At 37.2% G+C, this 23,295-nt stretch overlaps 1 protein-coding gene across 1 annotated transcript; it reads left to right on the top strand.

Annotated features, from left to right (window-relative positions):
• Positions 1-9,813: 9,813 nt before the first annotated feature.
• LOC138188096 (very long chain fatty acid elongase 6-like) lies at positions 9,814-19,115 on the top strand. Its single transcript, XM_069129576.1, has 3 exons — positions 9,814-9,883; positions 17,621-18,026; positions 18,512-19,115. The coding sequence occupies exons 2-3, from the start codon at positions 17,701-17,703 to the stop codon at positions 19,059-19,061; spliced, it is 876 nt and encodes a 291-aa protein (XP_068985677.1). The 5' UTR covers positions 9,814-9,883; positions 17,621-17,700; the 3' UTR covers positions 19,062-19,115.
• Positions 19,116-23,295: the final 4,180 nt, after the last annotated feature.

The following is a 23,295-nucleotide window of genomic DNA, read 5'->3' as shown; positions in this document are numbered from 1 at the left end:
GATCTTCTATACTACTAATAGTACATACTATTTTTGAGCCACTATTTAAATAAGTAACATCTAAACTTTGATTTATCAGACTGGGCTCCAGAGATATCGAAATTTTCAATATCTCTTGCGATTGTACAGCTTTTACATAACATACGACATAATCTCCATGGGTATATAACTCAGAAAGAGACTTGAATTCGTTTGTCTGAGAATCCTGTGATTTGACTAAATTTCGCAACAAATTTGTGTAACATCCACTGATATCTGTAATTTGGGCACGACCTACTAAGCCGCCTGGCAAAGATATCAGCAAATCATAGTTTGTCACTTCATAAATACATCCTAATGCCACTAATCCTTCAGATATTGTTGCATATGATAATCGTTCTGTAGTGTTGGGAACAAAATTTGGTTCCCCTTCGTCTTGTTTCCTTGCTCTCTGTTTCTCACGATTCCATTTACCAATTTTCTCATATTTGTCAAATAACTATTAACATACAAATATTGAATAAGTATTTTTAAGATATTAAAATATGATGGATATATATAATAAATTTACCAAATTCGATGGTTTCCTTTTTTGAGCTTTTCCACCTCTTGGAAAGCTTTTCGACGTTATCTAAGAAAAATAATTATATTACTATTATATACATTATAATAAGAAAATTTACAGAAAAATAAAAGTGTAACTATAAAGTATAAGTAGAAAAATATGACTATAAATTACCGTGATAAAGTATGAGGTGGGTAGGTCGTGATAGGTGCTGAAGAAACACTCGAGTATAGTTAACAATATATATTTAGTAACAAATATTCTATATGTACACTTTGGATAGAACTCGCGATTACTATGATTGCTTAAGATGGCGAGAAACTCGGGTCAACTATTACTGCTAACGACCAACTACCGACTGTGACTGACGTCTAACGACTGACTTTCCGTCACGATGATGCTGCAGAGGAAACTATGATGGGGTGTGTCTAAGGCTACGAGATCATCGGATTCGTCGAGAAATGCCTTCGTTGGGAAAGTGGGGGAAATGGGCGTTGCTGTTAATTGGTTAATTTCTATGTCGGTGGTTGAAGAAGGATGCTAACTGCCCCCGAGAGAAAATTGCTAGCGAGAAGCATCGTACATGAGAAAAATAGATTTCCCGTACTTTTCCGGAGTAGATAATAAATTAAGGAGTGCTAAAACTAAAAGATATTTGTTCGGTTTGAAGGACCTTAACTAGATAAATCCTAAGATTTATAATGGATCCTTAAGCTAGTTGAAAATATACTATGAAGATGTTTCGACATTTGGCAATCATCTTTTCCGAAGGATAGGGTCTTTGTGTAGCGAGCCACGGGACAGAAACCGTTGGAAAGTTTACTGTCGAATGCCGCTACATGTATTAGTTTTTCTTTTTTTTATTTATTTAGTTGTTTACATTCACAATTTGTCCGATTTGGACATTTGGTAGAATTCCATGTATTATTGAAGATAATAATATGTCAAATTTAACGATTTATCTTCTTGAAATTTTACCTTTTTCAGAGTTAAATAATTATTTTTTTACGAAAAAAATACTATATTCACACACGGTGTGAGTCGTTGTAGCGGTTTCTGTCACGTTTAATTTTTGCAGGTTATGTTTACCCTCGTCAACCCCCCAAAAAAGGGAATTCAAGTTCGAGCCGGCAGAAAAATCAACAGCAACGGTCTAGTGGTTGAAACGATGACGCCGGAAGCACTAAAGGTGTTCACGGAGTATGAGAAGCTGAAGGAGGCTGGCTAAAGACCAGTACCCCACTCAAACGGATGTCTGGAATGATAATATTCGACATTCCAAGGGACATGGCTGAAAAGGAAATATTGGCCTGTATCAAAATGCAGAATCAGCACAAGCTGAAAGAAGATTTCTTTTTTTTTATTTACAAGTACTTTACAATCAATTCTCGCATTGAGAATTTTGAGTAAGTTTCTCTGGCGTGGCGCAGTGACATGGCTGATTATTTATAATAAGTTAATAAACTTATTAACTCATTATAAGTAAGTATAATTTATAAATAATAATATTAAAAATACGTAAATATTACTTATTAGAAATATCTAGCTGAATCTAGTGCTTAGGTCTAACGGATAGTGTTTTCTCAGCCTGCGGATCTGGTCCGACGTATCAAGTAGTCCAGTAATTGGGGGTTTCGGTGATTGTTGACTCTTTTGCTATATCTGTCGCTATATTTAGTTATTTCCTCTTTGACTGTTGGTATCTTGAGGTCCCGATGTATTAGTTCGTTGGTAACATACCAGGGTGCATTTATAATGGATCTAAGCGTTTTCGATTGGAAGCGTTGAAGTATTTCAATGTTGGAATTACTTACTGTACCCCATAGTTGGATTCCGTAGGTCCAGACAGGTTTTATTACGGTCTTGTAATTTTGTTCTGCATGTTTGGTTGGAACGTCGGACAATGAGCCAGTCGAATTTTTTTAGTTTAGCCTTGAGCCTCGTACAACACGTCTTAACTCACAGGATACACTTAGTCAATCAACACGAGGTCGACTTCTAAGACAAAAGAGCGTCGTTAGAAGTCGTACCAACTTAGCTTGTAGTAACTAGCGATCATACCAACCTAACTTTTCTCAACAGTTTCCATGTTAATCTCCTGTCGAGAGTCATGCCCAGGTATCTGACTGAATCCTTGTTAGAAATTGTTACATTGTTAATGGTCATCTGTGGGCAGGTTTGTTTCCTCAGTGTGAAGGTTACTTGTGTGGATTTGTTTTCCTTAATTTTGAAGCCCCATTTGTGAAATCACTTTTCCATAGAGTTGAGACATCGCTGGTCAGTGGTGGAAGCAATTATCGGGTCTGCGTGGGACGCTAATAGCGCTGTGTCATCAGCAAATGTCGCTATGATTATTTCTGTTAATATTGGTAAATCGGCAGTGTAGATGGAGAACAGCAGGGGTCCAAGGACACTACCTTGGGGTATGCCTGTTTCTATTGGAAATGTTGTGGTTGTGACGTCTAAGTATTTAACCATGAATTGTCTATTGATTAGGTAGGACTTTAGGATGGAGTAGTAGGTGTGTGGTAGGATTTTTTTAGTTTGTACAGAAGCCCTTCATGCCATACTTTGTCGAGTGTCTGTTGAATGTCTAGGAATACCGCTGAGCAGTATTTTTTCTTTTCTAAGTTTTGGCTGATATTATGTGTTATGCGATGTATTTGCTCTATTGTCGAATGTTACTTCCTAAAACCGAATTGATGATCTGGGAGTGTTTTCAAGTCCTCTAAGAGTGGAAGGATTCGATTCGTTAGCATCTTCTCGAATAGTTTTGACAAAGTAGGTAGAAGACTAATTGCGCGATTGGAGCTAGTTTCGTTTATTGGTTTACCGGGCTTAGAGATGAGAGTAATCAGTGATATTTTCCAGGATTTAGGATAGTGTTCAAGGCGAAGAATTGCGTTAAAAATTTATGTGATGAGTACAATCCCTTTCGTGGGAAGTTCCTTGATTGCTTTATTACATATTTGGTCATGCTCGATGCTTTCCTGGGATTTAGGCGACGGATTATTTCTGTAACTCCTACAGAATTGAAGGGTTAAATAGGAGGGGAAATTTGGACGGGAGAGTGCAGGTATTCAGTTATTTCCGCGGCAGTTTTGGAGGAGTGAGGTTTATATACGTTAGATAGGCGATCAGCAAACAGGTTGGCTTTTTCTATAGGGCTACGCGCCCAGCCACCTTGCGGACTGCGGATAGGAGGGATTATTTGCGGGGGACGCGTGAGTTTCCTGGATGCCTTCCATAGTGAGTAGTTGGAGTCGGCTGTGGGAGACAGATTGGCGAGATATTCTTGGAAACAGTCATTTTTAATGATTTTGGTTGAATTCCTAGTTGCGTTATTTAGTTTGCGTTTATCGTCAGGTGTTCTATGGGTCTGCCATACTCTTCTAAGTCTACGTTTTTCAGTGACTTTTTAAATATGTAATGAGGGTATTCATGTTTGTTGATAGAAGTTTTAGTAGGTGTGGAGGAGCGGATAGCGTTTATTATGCTGTTGTTTAAGTATCCCGTGGCTGTTTCGATATCTTCATTAGTTTTTAATGAAATTAAGGCTGAAGTTGAGCGATTAAAGACTTCTCTAAAGAGCTGCCAGTTGGTGCGTCGATTATGTATAAAGCCATTAGGTGTATTCTCGATAATTGTTGAACTTACTGTTGCTATCACAGGGGAATGATCAGAAGAGAGTTCCGTCGAGGAGTTGATTTGGACATATCTTGGCGAGATATTTTTAGTTATAAAGAAGTCAAGTAAATCGGGTATTTTGTTAGTGTCAGTGGGCCAGTAAGTGGGTTCATATGTGGTGAGGTAGTTGAGACTGTTGGTGTTTATGCTATTCAAGAGATTTTTGCCTCTTACTGTGACAAGTCTGCTGCCCCATTGGATATGTTTGGCGTTATAGTCTCCCCCAGCTATGAATCGATTGCTCAGTGGATCAAGGAAATTATCAAAGTCTTCTTTAGAAATGGAGTGTCTAGGAGGACAATATACTGCTGAAGTGGTGATTGTACCATGGGAATCTTCTATCGCTACGTTTGTAGTTTGGAGGTAGTCCTTCTGGAACGATAGAAGCTCGTAATGCTTAATGCTGGCTTTGATAATAATTCCGGTGCCGCCGTGGGCCTTTCCACTGGGATGGGCATGTACTTAACACGGGTTAAATAGTGACGCTAGATCGTGACAGGAGTCGCGCACGAACCAAGCGTGAAACGTGAAACGAAATGCAGCGGTGATTTAAATGCTCGTGGCTTATGGTACCTGTTACGCCACGAGGCCTTTCATAGGTCGTATTCTCAACCGCCACTCGCTGTCCTACAGGATCGCAGATCGTCTATCTTACCCGGCGGATCATATACAATGTATCGACAAGCGCATAGTTGTCGCCAAGCAGCGAGCTCTGGAAACGTCGAATTTTGTCCGTTACGTTTCCACACAAAAAGGTGACACGCGTGACCATGACGTGATCAGTGGCGTGACCCGAGCATAGTGGGGGTCATCTTCCAAACAAAACAAAGTAATAATCGAAAGGCAGTCAGTCCTTTCTGACGAGTCGAACGATACATATCGAGAGATCTGACGAGCAAAATAAAAATCATAAGGTCTAACGAATTCATTGAAAGCTATTGTACAGTCGAATCAACTTTCTATAGTATATTACCTTATTCAGTGTAAAACAGTTTGTGGCTTGTTCATTATATTACTGTTAAATATATTAATTTATGTTAACCTGTGAATACAGTGTTACATTCATTAAACCACCTCTGTTATCCTAATCGAAACAGAGGAACGACTATTTCGCGGCGTCGATTAACAGAATCGTAGCGAGAATTCACGCCTCTCGCTGACGCGTTTTTCTAGCGACCGCGTCTCTCCGCGAACGGTCGTAACAGTACCGATTGCTAAAATTGAGTTGACTACGCGTTAGCGAAGGCGAGGCACGTACGTGCTACTCTTCTGAATTTTCAGATAACTAATAGATTAACAATAACATGAGCTGAGCGCTCTTCTCCCATTGATTCCTTTGAATGTTCCGGAAGTTGTTCACATAACCTTCTTGCGCCCACTTACCGAAAAACTAATAATATCAAAATATACAGTTTGGAACTATTCCACTTTTATCTGAAACAATTTCCGATATAATTAATAGCAGAGAGGAAACGAGAGTGTTCACGTCCATAGTTCTAGTTGTTTCACAGTACAGATGCTGCAGTATGCGGTCAAGTGTTCAGGTCAACTAAAGTTAGCATATACAGGAACTTATAAAATTAGGGTTCTATCCGATTTGGTTGGAGCTTAACATATACAAGAACCTATGAAATTAGGGTTCTATCCGATTTGGTTGGAGCTTAGCATATACAAGAACCTATGAAATTAGGGTTCTATCCTATTTGGTTGGAACTTAGTATATACAGGAACCTATGTATTTAAGCTTCTAGTTAGGGATCTGCCTTGTTTGTTTGCACACTTGCATAGATAAAAACATTTTGAGTTCCATCCTACAAAAACTTATTTAATTGTACGATTTTACGGAAAAGTTCATATTTCCAATTCTAGTCGAGATAAACAAGTATAAGAACGGCAACATTGTGCAATAATGAAACTAATTGTAAGTTGACTAGGAAAGAGGAATTAATTGTTTACTATATTTTTGGGCGATGACACACATAAAGCAGTGCTAGAAATAGTAAGGAATATCAAAATATAATAATTGAGGAAATCCCAACTGCTTTTCGCCCTTCCTCTTGGCTCTTGAGACTTGCTCCCTTCTCTCTTGATATCTTTTCGGGCGAAGATCTTCCCCAGCTTTTAACGGAAAGCTCTCCTTCGGATGCTCCTGAAAGCATCGAAGGAATTGGTTCTTAGAAACTATGGAATTCGGAACACGATTGTTTTGTTGGCTGACTTCATGGTGATAGATTGCCTTACCTTACAAATAAGAGTTTCCGTGGTCAGCAGGAAACCGCTCCCTCGCCTTTTACGACGAGGTGTCCTCTTCTCGGGAGAAGATGTCGGGATTCATCCTCTTTTTCTCGATTCGTCTTCCTCTTATTTTTTTCAAAAGTATCCGCTAATATTTCCTTTTAGAATAGGAAAGCACGATTACGTACGAAGCTGGCGTGAAATCAACAGAATTTACCTATTTCAAAATATCATTTTGAACATCAAAAATAATTTTTAACTTTATATCAATAAACTATGTTGAAAACTAATATAGATATTTTAAAGCTGCTACGCGGTGTTCGTAGCACAACGTTTCTCTTTCCAGCGGCTTCTTTGGTCTCTATTGTAGTGTTTCGACCACTCGCGGAGAGACGCGATCGCGAGGAAACACGTCAACGGGAGTCGTAAATTCCCGTTACGATTAGATAATCGACGCCACAAAATGATCGGTCCCCTATTTCGGTTAGGATAATAGAGGTGGTTTAATTGAGTAGTTACACTGAATTAACAGGTATAACTTAACGTTTATTCCAACAACTTTGTAGAGAGATGATTACACTGATGCGCTTGTACAAGTTAAGTAAGTAATTGTTTTAAGTATAGAAGCCCGATAGTGACATGTTGACTTTTCTAGCGGTGTAGAAGAAGTAGTTGACTTGACCCTCCTGATGTCGCAGGAGAAGTAGCGTAAAGTGACGATGCTGTATCGGAGTAAAGCAAGTTGTGGGTGTGTCCAACGCAAGGGACCATCGGATTTGTTGATGACAATTTTGGTTAGGAAAGTGAGGGCAGTAGACATTGCTTCTGATTGGATAAAAGAAGGTTGGTGGACTAGGAAGGGCCTTAGCCGCCCTCGATAGAAAATTGCTGGTGGGAAGCATCATACGTGAGAAAAACTAACTTTCCCGTGTCAAGTCGTAGTAGACAATACTCTTTAGAAGACGATTTAGAAATAGGATATTTGTTCGGTCTGAAAGACCTCGACTAGGAAATTCCTTAGATTTATGGAGGGTACTTGAGAATATTGAGGGTACGCAGTAAGGCCAGGTCTAGGCAGAGTGTCGCTCGACGTAACATGTAATACCACGGAAAGTAAAACGCAAGTGCCCACAAGTCGAAAGGCCTTCAATAGGCCTAAAGACCATCGATATATTTTCGGCACCATAGTCGTTAGTTGTGTCAAGAGTCAAGAATAATTAATCGAGAGTCGAAACTTGTCGTAGTCATATCACATTACTGCGTTAATCATCGCAGTCTGCGAAATATCGTTCTTTATGGTTCTTTATGTTCGATGTAGCCCACTGGGTTTTACTACGGCATCGTTTTATTACGGCATTTAATGTAATCACATTTTTTCATTATACGATGCACAGCTTTTGACACAATGATGTTTTCTTGCAATTGTTAATAATGCAATAACAATTACAATAATCTATTATTTTGTCTATCTTTTTATAAATTCGGCCACGTATTTTTTACGTCATAATTGTATTCATTAGATCGCGTACGCGGCTCGTGTCTCGCGACTTCTATAGCTGCAATGAATCTTCTTCCGAACATTTAATCCCCGCTTCACATTTATTGACTGGAATGAATTTGGGCATAAATGTATTTTAATGATATGTCGCAATAGACTCAACGAATTTATCGTCCTATTATAATCCCGTGTCTCACACATATCGGAAAATGAAATTACTCTTTTATTTCCAACGTGGATATTTTTTTTATTTCTTAATTGCGCGAGTAAGCATTTAATTAGGCGAGGAAAGTGAAAGATCACATAATATATTGTATCTTCGTACATATGAAAAACGGATCCTTCTCCGTCACACCTAAATCTCTATATACTTTCTGATTATTTGTACGTCGACCGCACGTCAAAATTTTTACGCGTGCTCCGCTTTCTCTTAATTTTGTTAAGCATATTTTCAGTAATGTAATTATTTCATTACTTCTCATTCCTCCTGTTCTCGGTAAAAAATATGCTAATGGCTGTTTCCATCTTTTCTCAGCAATTATGCTGTCCACACAAAACACAAATACATATCGTGCTTTCTCGTCACGCCGACCTCAACTTTCTAAGTCGTCGAATCCTTCTACACGGTTCAAGTATGCCAAATATTCTTCTGCATTCCAAACTAAGCATAGAAAACAAACTAAAAATATACAAAACAATTATAAAACCAGTCTGGACGTACGGAATACCACTATGGGGAACAGCAGCAATGAGCCATATAAACAAAATAGAGATAATCCAAGCTAAAATCCTCAGAACAATAGTAAACGCACCATGGTACGTCAGAAACGAAGATATACGGAAAGACTTTGGAATACCAACGGTCAAGGAGGAGATTAGCAGATACGCAAGAAGGTACAGAGAAAGAGTAGCAACGCACCCGAATCGGCTAGCAGCGGAAACGATCAACACACCAAACATAGAAAGAAGACTAAAAAGGAAACACCCAACAGATCTCTCAAAGGACACAACCTAACAAACACGAAGATGGTACCCCGCTGGAGGTAACCACCCACATGCCATATTATTACAACACCAAGATATAACATTTTACCAAATGTCCTACTGGACAAATTGTAAAATTCAAATAAATAAATAGAAAAAAAATATTCTTCTGCATAATACTCCCTGCAACGCGTCAGTCCATTTATTATCAGCTGTATCGACGGATAATTGTGATCCTCGCGACGCAACGCATGCGCGGTACATTAACAGGAGCGTACGAAATCATGAATATACCTGGCTTGTCATTTCGATTCCGGAACATCACTTAATAATTATTAAACATAACAGCAAAATAAATTGTTAATGATACGAACAATTTTGCTGCAACACACGTCTAGCATTGTTAGCATGCTGTCCGTTAAATATATAAAAAATCTATAAATTTATGAAAATAATGTGACTTTATGCAAAACACATTAAAGATATGCATGATATGAAAAATAAAGATAATATATACTTTAAAATTATTTAATGTTGGAACTTATTATTTATTTCCTTATTATTACTATTGCTATTATTTACTTATTTATTTCCGGCAAAAGGTACGCGCTTATATAAATCGCTATCTGCAGTCTAACAATCCGTTTCTGAGAACGAGGAAAGTAAAAACAAAATATAATCAAAGTGCAATACTAGTGTCACTATTGTGCGGGACCGTATTGGACTTGCAAATTGCGTACATAGGTTATGATTAAATATCTGACACGTGTATATTTTACTTGGAATCAGAAGTGAAACACTAGACATTCAACGATCAGCTGCTTATGGTGATGCTTGTCCACTAACCGATAGTGGTAATCATAATCGTTTGGTTACTGGTATAGAAATAGTATCTACAAGTACGGTGTCGATCATCGCCTCGAAAAAGAAATTTGGTATGTACTATAAACAGTATCACGCAAATATTTTACTCCTTGATACAAAAATTGACACTTCATTTTCAAAAGTTCAATATAACCCCTAAAATCGAAAAGCAAAATTTTCCATAGCAAAATATGATGATGATGAACAATTTGTTGTAATAGTTATTTTAATGTTTCGAATATTCGATTGATTGAAAAGCAAGTTTCATATGAAAAACAATTTGTTATATTTTATTCAGTATACACACAAGTGTATTGTATATACATGTTTTTAGCACATTTTTAAACAAAAACCTTTTTTTTTTTATTTTGTTAATTTTTTCTTGGAATCTCACTAGAGGAGTGAAAGTGACAGCGAGCTACGGTTAGATCCCAAAATGTTGACAAGAGAATCGACACCAGTTGCATCAATTTCCAATACCGCGATATAAATTGTTATATGGTTAGATATAATAGTTTTACGTAGAGATTATGGCATAGTTGCTCCGTATTCTTCTGCAAATTTTCGCATTAACGGACGGGTTCTGAAGTTCTGCTTTTTAAATGCGTATGTAATCACGGTGCTAAAAACATGTTCATTATTAAGTTTGCCTCCAAATTTCGTACGATATATTGGTATTGTTTTTATGCATTCAGACATAAAAGAATCAAGTAAGACAAGTACTGTTTTCTTCAGCTCGGTATGAATAGTTACAGGGATAAAGTCCTTATTATTATTCTTAGATATTCTTTAGATTTTTTGGATAAATGCTGGTGAAGATCCGGATTGATATTTCTATCCAATGTCTCCTCATTTTCATAATTTATAATAGTTAATCTTTCAATTTTTCCTGCTCCTTGATAATTAAATAATTCTACAAAAATTAAACCTCGTACAAATGTCTCCAAGCTGACAAATCGAATTCATCAATTAACGCTTTTAAATCCTACAATTTTTTTTAACAGTTATATAATGGTTGTATGTCTTGTTTTAATTGTAGTACAAGTTATTGCCTCTTTCGCTTTTTTTAATCTTCAATGGCTTTTTTAATATCACCTGGTGTCCCATACCACATTACTGAATCCTAATGAGCAACTATATCAATTGCTTGTATGATTGAAGCAATACTGCGGTCGAAAAATTGGTTCAAAGTCATCAATATCTAGTTGAAAATCTTTGATTGCGAGCTTGTTGCGATCTAACGATCGTAAACGTGTTCTCATCACCTCAAGCCAATGAGTAATTGTATGCTTATCGCACAATTTATTGCCGTGTAAAATTTACACATCATATTTATCAAGTTACAAAGTATAAATTTACAAGTTATCATGACCGATTTATTAAATACCGGAAAAAGAATTTTCTGAATCACATAATTAGCATATTTATGAATATGAATATGTAATTCATCGTTTATTTTTACGAAATGATACGAGAGATATTTCACACAAGGTCTTTAGGTTTATTGTGCGCTTTTAGAAATTACAGAACAGCTGGTAATTATACAGGGTGGTTGGTATCTGGTGGTACAAGCGGAAAGGGGGTGATTCTACGCGAAAAAAGAAGTCGAAAATATAGAATAAAAATTAAAAAAATATTTTTTTTTTAATTTTTTTAAAAATCTACAGTGAGATCCGTTATAACGAAACGTATAATGGGAAAAACTGGTCATTTACCTAATGGAAATGTCTGGATTTTCCCATGAGCAAGGTCTCCCATGAGCCACTTGGTAGGATGCTTATTCCTCCTATCTTCATTCATCAACCAATAGGAATCACACTTTTCGTTATGAAAAGTGTGAGCAACGAATCAGCTTCCTTCGTTCAATAATTACATAAATACCGAGATTCCTCCGTAAGTATATAAGAGCGGACAGTTCGATTACTCAAACAGTACGAATACAGTTCAGTTCCAGACTAGTACATATCCAGTTCTCAGTACGAGACATCCAGTTCAGTTCTAGTTCAGTTCACCTCGAATACGCTCTACTCTCAAGATTTCTTCGAAGACCACCTAACTACCCGTACTCAATCTCGATCTTCAGATCAGACTACATATTTACCTGGATTCTCTAATATCAGAGCAATCCATTTCTTTGTCACCTATATCTTAAGCAGCGGAATTACTAACTTGTGTTATTGTACAAAGTTGTTGGAAATATATATTTTACAACACTGTTAATCGCAGCGTTATACCACGACAACCACCCCTATTATCTTAATGGAGATCAGGGGATCGATCGACTCGCGGTGTCGATTCTTAGAATCGTAACGGGAATTTACGACTCCCGTTGACGCGTTTCCTCGCGATCGCGTCTTCCCACGATCGGTCGAAATTCTAGGTTGAAACGGTTCGTAAAATAACTGTTTCATACCGTTTCGCATATTTCCTCGTCTTTCATACACTAAATTTGAAAAAAATTGACGTTAAGGTATTATGATATTAAGATGTTAAGATAAACTAACGGTTTTTCGACATAAATAGAATAAGACTTTTTTAGGGAATACCGAGATGGATCGCTCAATGTACAAAAAATGTATCGATCCATTAAAAAAAATTTACGATGACCTTGAAATCTTACAAAAAAAAAAGTTTCTCAGAGAAAATTTTACATGCCATTACATGTACCACGGAAGTTGGGCATTATTATCTTTTATAGTGTTATTATTTGGAAAAATAATATAACTTTGTCCTGTAGAGTGTTTTCATAGGACCATTAGTAACAGAGATTTTTAGGTGTTTCCATTTAAATACCTCACCTTGCATACAGAAGATATCTACTTCTATCTTTTTCTATTTTAATAATCAAAAACGTCCAAATTCTTTATATACTAATGATTGTCTGTCTTGCACGAATAATATTGTTATTCATATTGTTACGGAATTTAAGCGAAACTTCTTCACTCTGTCACCAGTGGTTTACGACACACGAGACTTTCTCGCTAGTACTCCAACTCTAAGCACTTCCTATAGATACAACTTCCAAAACGATGTTCCTTTGTCGTTGTTTGGTGTCTAAATCAGATTCTGTGCTAAGTAATCCGTACTGACGAGTTTAGATAGTAAATCAGAACAGAACGTTTTGTTTTAATTGTAGTACAAGTTATTGCCTCTTTCGCTTTTTTAATATTCAATGGCTTTTTTAATATCACCTGGTGCCCCATACCACATTACTGAATCCTAATGAGCAACTATACCAATTGCTTGTATGATTGAAGCAATACTGCGGTCGAAAAATTGGTTCAAAGTCAATATCTAGCTGAAAATCTTTGATTGCGAGCTTGTTGCGATCTAACGAAATGATACGAGAGATATTTCACACGCTTTCATTTTATGGTTTGCAATTTTTCAAAATATTGTTGCATAATAAGTTTCTTTGAACTGTAGGAATAATAAAAAGTATAAATAAAAATTGGCCAAAAAGGAGCCATTTAAGTAGCTGTTGAAACATTTCTTCTGTGACATATATGCGTATATTTTTTATATTTCAGCTTTAAATCTTTGTGCATCTGTTTTCATGCAGAGGTTGTGTTGCGTTGCGTGATTGGAACCTCGGTATTGGGTCGCTAAGGGTCCGTTGACCGTTAGGTACACCCTCAACAAACCTAAAGACCACCTAGCTACCCGTACTCGAGCTCTTCAGATCAGTCATCATCTATACACTGATTCTCTCATCTAAGAGTAATCCATTTATTCTTCACTTACATCTTACGTGTCGGTGTTACTTTCTTGCGTAAAATTGTTGGAAATATATATTTTATAACACTGTTAATCGCAGCGTTATACCACAACAATCACCCCTATTATCTTAATGGAATCATGAGATCGATCGACTCGCGGTGTCGATTCTTAGAATCGTAACGGGAATTTACGAATCCCGCTGACACGCTTCCTCGCGTTCGCGTCTCCCCACGATCGGTCGAAATTTCGGGTTGAAACGGTTCGTAAAATAACTGTTTCATACCGTTTCGCGTATTTCCTCGTCTTTCATACATTAAATTTGAAAATATTGATGTTAAGATATTTGATAAACTAACGGTTTTTCGACATAAATAGAATAAGACTTTTTTAGGGAATACTGATATGGATGGCTCAATGTACAAGAAAATATGTCGGTTCGTTAAAAAAAATTTACGATGACCTTGAACTCTTACAAAAAAAAGAGATTCTCGGAGAAAATTTTACATGCCATTGCATGTACCACGGAAGTTGGGCATTATTATGTTTTATATTGTTATTATTTGGAAAAATATCCTGTAGAGTGTTTGCATAGGACCATTAGTAACAGAGATTTTTAGGTGTTTCCATTTAAATACCTCACCTTACATACAGAAGATATCTACTTCTATCTTTTTCTATTTCAATAATCAAAAATGTTGAAGTGGTCACCACTTATAAGAAAACTCTACATCTGGTCTTTTTAGTTTCTCAAGCACTGAAGCCATCGACAGCGCGTAGACAAAAGACTGCGACGAAGTCAGACCATAAACAGTAGACAGGCGACGTTGGCTTCGGGGTTTTCAGTTATTGGGTAACACAGCTAGCGTGCGGATCTGGACCAGCTCAAATTGTATTCTTACTTATAATTACACTTATATTTAAATATATTTTCTGCCTTACAATTTATCCACTAGTTTTCTCTGATTACACACCGAATAACCTCAACAAAAAACGTCCAAATTCTTTATATACTAATGATTTTCTGTCTTGCACGAATAATATTGTTATTCATATTGTTACGGAATTTAAGCGGCGAAACTTCTTCACTCTGTCACCAGTGGTTTACGACACGCGAGACTTTCTCGCTAGTATTCCAACTCTAAGCACTTCCTATAGATACAACTTCCAAAACGATGTTCCTTTGTCGTTGTTTGGTGTCTAAATCAGATTCTGTGCTAAGTAATCCGTACTGACGAGTTTAGATAGTAAATCAGAACAGAACGTCTTTCGCACTTACTTCAAATAACCCAAAAGTTAGTATCAAAATGACGTCATCTGTTAGTTTCGTGTTAGATCTGCAATGGGTCCAAATTATTGCCTTGATACATATACATATGTTTGAAACTGTATTGAAATCCATGCCATTAATATATAACTACTTTGAATCTCGTCCGCAAAACACATATAAAAATGTGCCCGAAGTATGTACATATGTGCTCGACATTTTGCTCCTAAAGTGAGCTCTTCGCGTATGTATATGTCGGAGATGAAAGGACATCGGAGCCTTCCCTTTGGAACTTCGGAAAAATCCCTTAACACCGTAATCTAGATTCTATTATAGGTGTAATTAACCAATTGTTGTCATTCGATTCGATTGTATTTGTTCGAGATTCGTGATAATGAGCTTGGGCTCGAGGCGACAACCAGTCGCCGAACGTAGCCGCGGTCACGGGATGGACGCTTTGTCTAACAAAGGTATGGAGTAATTCTATAGCTCTCGTTAAAAGAAATATTTGTGGCGGCACGCGACAGTAAACATTCCAACGGTTTTTGTCCCGTGGCTCGCCACAAGCAGACCTTATTCTTCGAGTAAGATGATTGCCAGATGTCGATGCGTCTCCGCAGTACATGTTCAGCTAGCCTGAGGGCCCGTTATAAATCTTAAGATTTAGTTGACTAAAAGTCCTTCTGACAGACAAACAATCTTTGTCCCAGCTACGGGAAGATAGGGGAGACCTATTTTCCAACGAACGGCGTCTCCCACTAGCAACTTTCCCTCGAGGGCGGCTAGCATCTTTTCTAACCACCGATATGGAGATTGACTAATTAGCAGCAATGCCAATTTCCCTCGCCTTCTGAACGAAGGCTATCCTCGACGAATCCGATGATTTCGTGTCCTTAGACACACCCCATCATAGTTTTCCTCTGCAGCATCTTCGCGACGGAAAGTCATTCTCTCGTGAGGTCGTATTAGCGAGTTACTTAGTGTCTATACGCTCGATGGATATTCCACGTTTTAACAAAGAGTCCGACTTAGATTTTGTGAGCATGTACATCTATCATCCCGTTTATCGCGGATTCGTTATTGAACCTAGGATCATTGTCATTAGTTTCTCGAGTATCTAATTACCACGGTTACTTGTCCAATTCCATAATAATCGTGTTTGCACTAGTCAATGTCTTCTGTATTGCATAACGACAATGTGTAATCCAAACGAAGATTCGTTTCACGCCCCTAACCCTAATTCCAATGTAAACCCCGACAAATATATAACATATAAATACACAATACAATATAATATATGAGTATGAAACAAAAGTGTAAATATTTATGTCACATGAATAACAATCACCACATCATAATGAAAATATAGTAATCTAATTGATGTAACTTATGTGACAAATATTAAACGTTAACAATGTAACGAATTCTGATCAACAACGATGCTCATAAAAACAAAGCAACTTTGCAAAAGCAGAATAAATGCCTATATTGTATAATCGTAAGAAAATGCTGTGTTTAAATATTTCTAACATTTTGTAAAGAACTAGATAAATGTTTTGCGACACTTCTTTTCACAAAAGTTATTAACTTTTATTTCATGAACAGTAGAACATAATTTCGAATATTATTTTCTAATATGATTCAGACTATAAGTTTTAGTCACCTTTTTTTTCGCGAGGAGCCACCCACTAAAAACCCCTCCCCCTCTCTCCGCTCCTCTTCTGTGCAAGCACCAACAACCCCGGAACTGCCTTACACCATCACTTCAGGGTTGGGCTTAACTACGCACCGCTCCTCATATTCAAGTCCCATTCCTTCTTCTGCTTCCTCTTGTTCTTCTCCTCTCTTGGAATCGTTCCTGCGTCATTCTTGATAGCATGATTTTTCTGCACGAGGCCTGAAACCTTACCCAGTCGTCTTCCTTCTTTACTACTAGGCTTTATTAAATTTTCTGCTGTAAATCGGTGTGCCTACGTAATTTTCTAGCTTCGTCTTCTCACGTATCCACCTTGGGCAGTGGAAAAGCGCATGCTCGGCGTCATCGCCTTCACCATTGCCAGTCCCAACAACTGAAGTGGTCCTCCCTATTGATCATTTTACGATAAACATGAAAAAATCCCATGCGCTGTCAGAATCTGCATGGTGAAGTGATCAATATTCCTCCTATATTTTCTAAATAAATGAGGTGGATAGGTCGGTGCGATAGTGCTGCTGCTGATGTGTGAATGTGTGTCGTTTGGAGGTACTGCTGCTTTCTTCCCATTTAAGTGTCGTGGAAGAAAAATCGGACTACGGGTGCCGAGATTTGAACCTGGGTCCTGAACGTTCATAACCAAAGGCGCTAATCACTGCGTTGTCGTCGTCCTGTTATAATTTGCTGTCGACTGCCGCTACATAAGCATACATCCGCTACCAGTCGCTTCGTCCAATTGTCTTCTCTGTAAAATCGCCACTCCTTTCATTTCTCCACGATGCGCTTCTCCACTGCCTTAATCCTTTCTTGATAGACCGAGGCGGCACCAGCTCTTGAACGGGTGTTGTACTGCTCCTGATGATCCTCCTTCTTAATGCGATATTTTTCGACCCGAAGCTCAGCTGTGAAATAAAAAGTTTTAGTCACCTTAAATTTGTAATAATTTACAATAATATTCTGTATTACATTGTAATTAAATACGATAGGTAAAGATGATTAATTTATTAGTTTGTATTGTCTTATTACTTTGTTCTGAATATTTTACATTGTTTTTAATACATTATTTATTAAATATTTCAATTTCCATAGTTTTAAAAGAAAGTGTTAACAGTTTTTCTTCTTACATTTTAGTCAATTGACAACGTGGGTAAAAGATTGCGTATTTTTTTTAATTGCTTTGCGACCAGTGGATGTAAAAAAAATATTTTACGATGAATGAAAAGGGTTCTCCGGAAATCATTGAACCTACCTACTCGCATGTCTTCAACTTCGAAGAAAGCTACTTTCATCCAGACACTCAAAAATGGCTCCGGAATAATTTTCAGTATTGCTACTACTGCTGTATTATTTACGTGATCCTAATTTTTGGCGGCAAGTACTACATGTCGAGCAGACCAAAGTTTGACTTGAAGCGTCCGCTAGCATTATGGAATGGATTGCTTGCAGTGTTCTCCATTATCGGATTTTGTAGAACAGCACCGGAAATGTTCTCTACATTGAGACACCATGGGTTTTACCACAGTGTTTGCATACCTAGGTAATGCTACTTTCATATTTTTACCTTTTAATATATTTTCAGGTGAATGCCGATTTTAAAAAATAATTATTAATGAAACATTATCAATGAAATGAATTGTTATATGAAATAATTTCTTATGCTTGGTATTTAGTGAATATTGATATGTGGAAAGCGTTAGTAAAATAGGAAATACATTTTTAATAGTTGTTTACGATATTATTCTTATAATAATTCTCTAAAAAGATTTCACGTATAAATTTGTATCTGAAATGAGTTTTATCGATTGATATAATCAGTTACATCTACCAATTCGCAACATATCGACCTATACTATACACATTGTATGATTATATTTCCAAATCAAAATAACAAAGTTCTTATCGTTTCATTGTGTGGAACATAATACATGGGTTTGATTTAAATATCATATTCACAAAATGAATCGATATTTTAAATATGTTAATCTATGATATACAATAAGAATGGAATTATTTTCTTTTCAGCCACCTTTTGCAAGATCATGTTTCTGGCTTTTGGACATGGGTATTTATCCTATCAAAGATCCCAGAATTTGGCGATACGATCTTCATTGTGTTACGAAAGCGACCATTGATATTTCTACATTATTACCATCATTTAACTGTTGTTCTTTTCGGTTGGATGTCATATGTGGAGACTATAGCAGTCATAAGATGGTATACCGTAATGAACTACTTTGTTCATTCCTGGATGTATTCTTATTATACTTTAAAAGCAATGCAATACAAATTACCAAAAGGCTTTGCCATGATGATCACTACGCTGCAGCTGGTACAAATGGTGATTGGTTGCGTTGCAACTATTATGGCTTACTATTATCTAGAAAGTCGTGGACTTGAATGCTACACTACGCGTAAAAGTTTTATACTTGGTTTCACCATCTACCTCAGTTATTTAATCCTATTTGGAAAATTCTTCTTCGAGGCTTATCTTTCCGACAAACGGAAAAACAAAGTCGGAGAGAACGTTCACGTCAATGGAAGAAAGGAGTGTTATAAACCAAAGACTAGCTAAAGTATATCAAAGTTTTTGAAATCTTTCTCTATAAACGCTTCCTGATAACATTTCGTGAAAAACTTAATTAAAAAAATTAATAAAAGGAAAACGGAGGTTTATATTTGTGACTTCTATTTATTGCTTTTGTCATGATGCGTACAAATTTACAAAATACAAACAGTCTTGCAAAATTATTTATATATTTTATTCATTTCTGAACAATTTTATCGCATAATTTGTTCCTAGACAATTTTTTTTTTGTCTATTCTTACATACAAGCAATAGATACAACTAAGTGGAATCGCCTAAACTTCTTCGTTATTGTTATATGAAAAAACTTCATAGGACAAAATGTTAAGTCGGGCGACCTACACCAGGCCCCACACCGCGGGCAAGATGGTAACTAGACGTCCGCTCGTCCTCACTGCGTACCCTCAATAGTCTCAAGGACCCATCCTAAATTTAAGGAATTTCCTAGTCGAAGTCCTTCAGACCGAACAGATATTCTTTCGCTGAATTGTTTCCTAAGGTTTATTGTCCACCACGGGTTGACACGGGAAAGTTAGTTTTTCTCGCGTATGATGCTTCTCACCAGCAACTTTCTATCGAGGGCGGCTAAGGCCACTTCTAGTCCACCAACCTTCTTTTATCCAATCAGAAGCAATGTCTACTGCCCTCGCTTTCCTAACCAAAATTGTCATCAACAAATCCGATGGTCCCTTGCGTTGGACACACCCACAACTTGCTTTACTCCGATACAGCATCGTCACTTTACGCTACTTCTCCTGCGACATCAGGAGGGTCAAGTCAACTACTTCTACACCGCTAGAAAAGTCAACATGTCACTATCGGGCTTCTATACGTAAAACAATTACTTACTTAACTTGTACATGCGCATCAGTGTAATCATCTCTCTACAAAGTTGTTGGAATAAACATTAAGTTATACCTGTTAATTCAGTGTAACTACTCAATTAAACCACCTCTATTATCCTTACCGAAATAGGGGATCGATCATTTCGTGGCGTCGATTATCTAATCGTAACGGGAATTTACGACTCCCGTTGACGTGCTTCATCGCGATCGCGTCTCTCCGCGAGTGGTCGAAACACAAAGTTATATTCGCTTATAGAATCATCCCCTACTCGGTTGTCCTGCCCTAGCTGATATACCTTCTAAACATATATGTATGTATGTGTATTATTTAATATATCTTTCATCTTTGAGATTACCCACTCATAATAGATGACAGGAGTTGTTGCATCGGGCTATGAGAAACAAATAATTTGGATACAGACTCTTGTTCATGTACCCGATATACTTATTTTATTTTTCATCCTCACTGACGATGATACTAAACGCCAAGTATTGACAATACTATTGATCGTATGTGGTTAATATTCAAGGATTGAGGTACAATATTGATGAAAATTTACATATTTTGTGTGCTAGCGTCACTACCTATGACGGAAAATTAAATAAGATTAATCGTACGATTAATCATACGGTGCATTTAGACTAAGCAAGCTGTTATGAATGGAGAACTTCTTCCACCTGCACTTGTTCAATTCCATGAAACGGAAGCAGAAATACCTTTATTTTAAAACATTTATCTAAGCAATGAAGCAGAGTCGCGATTGCGCTGCGATGTTACTTTCGATAATATATTCACTAGTCGTGAAACAATAGCGTAATCTATTTTTTTCCTATTCTTTACTGGCAGGTCCTCACATATAATGTGCCATGTTTCCTATATAACGGACAATTTTATCTGTCGTTTTATGAATTGAAATGCACATCTTTTTCACTAATATCATTTCGTATAATTTAAATTATTGTTTTATACGAATTTTCTAAGTAATATTTTCTCAAAATTGATTCGTTGGGAGTATTCTGATTCGTCTATTTTTTTCAAAAAGTTCATTAATATCACGATATCTAAACACCGCTATGGAACATTATGGCTTTGGCATTATGGCATTGTGGAACACTATGGCTTTGCACAAATCAGTATAAAAACGAGTTATCATATGGATCTTTCGATTTTGTTGAATGTTTGTAAGAAGGATTTTTAATTTTTTTTAATCAACAAACTACGTAATTTTATAGAGACGAATTTGCAAAGATGTGATCAAACATTTTCCTGGCGTCACGGTTTTTCGCAAACAATTTTTGATTATAATTTGAAGTGCAATTGAAGCTAAATGGAGACCATATCATGGAAGTATGAAAAGAACATTGAATATCGTTTTAGTGCAGCAAATTCGCCTATCATGCTACAGCTGCCGCTCTCCGCTTCATAAATCGTACAAAAATATCAATATTATTTTCTTGTAAAATATAACTCTTATATATCTTCTAGAAAATTATAGAAAAGAACTCTATCGTGATACTTACATCAGCCCAAGAATATTATTTAAAAATCTTATTTAAAAATCTCCTGGGATCTTGACATAATATTAGATAGGGACAGAGGGAATCTGGTTAATCCATTCATGCACGTCACTAATTAGATGACGAGGCATTTGGCTAAAAACCTGTGAGACTTCCGATTAAGGAAGCCCCATACTTCCGAGGTACCCCATCGTACGGACTTGTAACTAAAATTTATTTTAAAATTGACATTATGTCAATAATAAAACGAATAAATAAATAAAACAACAAATAAATAGATAAATAAATAAATAATAAGACTAGTCAACGAATAAATAAATATAAATAAATAACTAGTCACACTAATAAATAAATACGAACCAGGCGTTCGGCCCTCTCATCGGCCCAGATCTGTTTCAACCGGGTACAGACCTCCCTCAATGAAGGGGGCACCTTGGTTGGTCTCTCTATCTCTATTATTAAGTTTTGCCGCTATTTACAGGTTAATTCGTCATTTGTTGCAGTATCTTCAACCCGCGTTGATGCGCATTTAGGGTCAACGAGATCGCACCCGCCCTCTGTCTCTTGGGCACACTCCTGAGGACCAACGTGTTCATTTTTTAGGCCTTTCCTCCCATTTCTGATAACTTTTCCTACTGTCCACACTCTACTATTGATTTCTTGTATAGGGGGGTGCATGCAGCTCATGCGTCGATAACCCTCTCTGGGACCCGAAGCTCATGTGGAAAGTTTCGCATCTAAATTGACCCTCACGACATTGCGTGGGACCACTACATTTTGGCGTATGGCATCTCGCCCCATGGAGCTTTGGGAAGCTTCTACCACGACTTATGTATCCTCATTAAATGGGGATATTCACATGATGCAAACTAAAGTGCTTGTCCAGGACCCCAACGTCATAAAGAAAAGCTGGGCTTCCCTTTTCTCGCAGAACGGACAAACAAACTTATCCCCCATTAATGGTACCATAATTTTTGAATTCATGTCCGTGGACGTGCCTGGTTCGTCAACTATGGTCCCCTAAACCGTATAAATCCGCCACAACGCTTCCGGGATCGACAAGGTCCTATTTCTATTTTTATTTACCTTTACGAAATTTAATTTTATTCCCAAATCATTGTTGCAATCGTATTCACCTCATATCCTTTCCAGCCATGTCGTCATTCCAGCAATATTAGCTATATACAACAATATCCATCCAAAGGAACGGATTCCTTCTCAACTTGTTATTACTGTTCCCTTTTTTATGGTTATTACCGTTATTGGGCAAGCTGATTATTAACCCTTTTGCTTCGGCAGTCCAGTCCGCCTAAGTGCTCTTCCTGTAAGGAGGCGCGCGCCACAAATGCGTACAGTGGTGTGATTGCTGTATAAACGTTTTCCTAAGTCTTAAATAAAAATTGTGCTGAATAAAACAATAATAAAACAATATTTGCTCCAATATGATAAGTATTAATTTACATCTTTAATATGAAAAGGCTTACAAAATTACAGGTAATATATTACATATTTACATATTTACAAGACTACGGATGGCACTGGTGTATGCCTGATATATCACGCGGTTGCCGCCTATAAGCGGCACCCGTGTTGATGACCACTCTAGAAGAGGGGCCCACAGAAATCCGTCCTACCGTGTGTATGGCGCCACACACGGGTCTTTGTTCAATTAGCTTAAGTTATGGGTCGCTCCACTGGGAACCGTCGGCTAGAGATGGTAGAAGAAATCCGGCCTTCGATACAATGGACGCATCGCTGACGAAGAAGAGGGAGACAAGGCAGGACCACCCTTCAATATTTCTACCATGTATATAATCCATATGTCCTTCCTCCTCTTTCTCTTCTCCATTCCATTGTGT

This window comes from Bombus flavifrons, chromosome 16 (assembly GCF_040668555.2).
Source record: "Bombus flavifrons isolate JBK064 chromosome 16, iyBomFlav1_principal, whole genome shotgun sequence".
Taxonomy (NCBI): Eukaryota; Metazoa; Arthropoda; class Insecta; order Hymenoptera; family Apidae; genus Bombus; species Bombus flavifrons.
The sequence above is the reverse complement of the archived record's forward strand: the minus strand, read 5'-3'. Positions and strand labels throughout refer to the sequence as shown.

What these genes read in the sequence shown, in the direction of transcription:
- LOC138188096 (XM_069129576.1), top strand. Translation starts at nt 17,701, where the DNA reads ATGAATGAAAAGGGTTCTCCGGAAATCATTGAACCTACCTACTCGCAT. An exon ending in CACAGTGTTTGCATACCTAG is followed by an intron (nt 18,027 to 18,511) that starts GTAATGCTACTT and finishes TTTTCTTTTCAG; the next exon opens with CCACCTTTTGCAAGATCATG.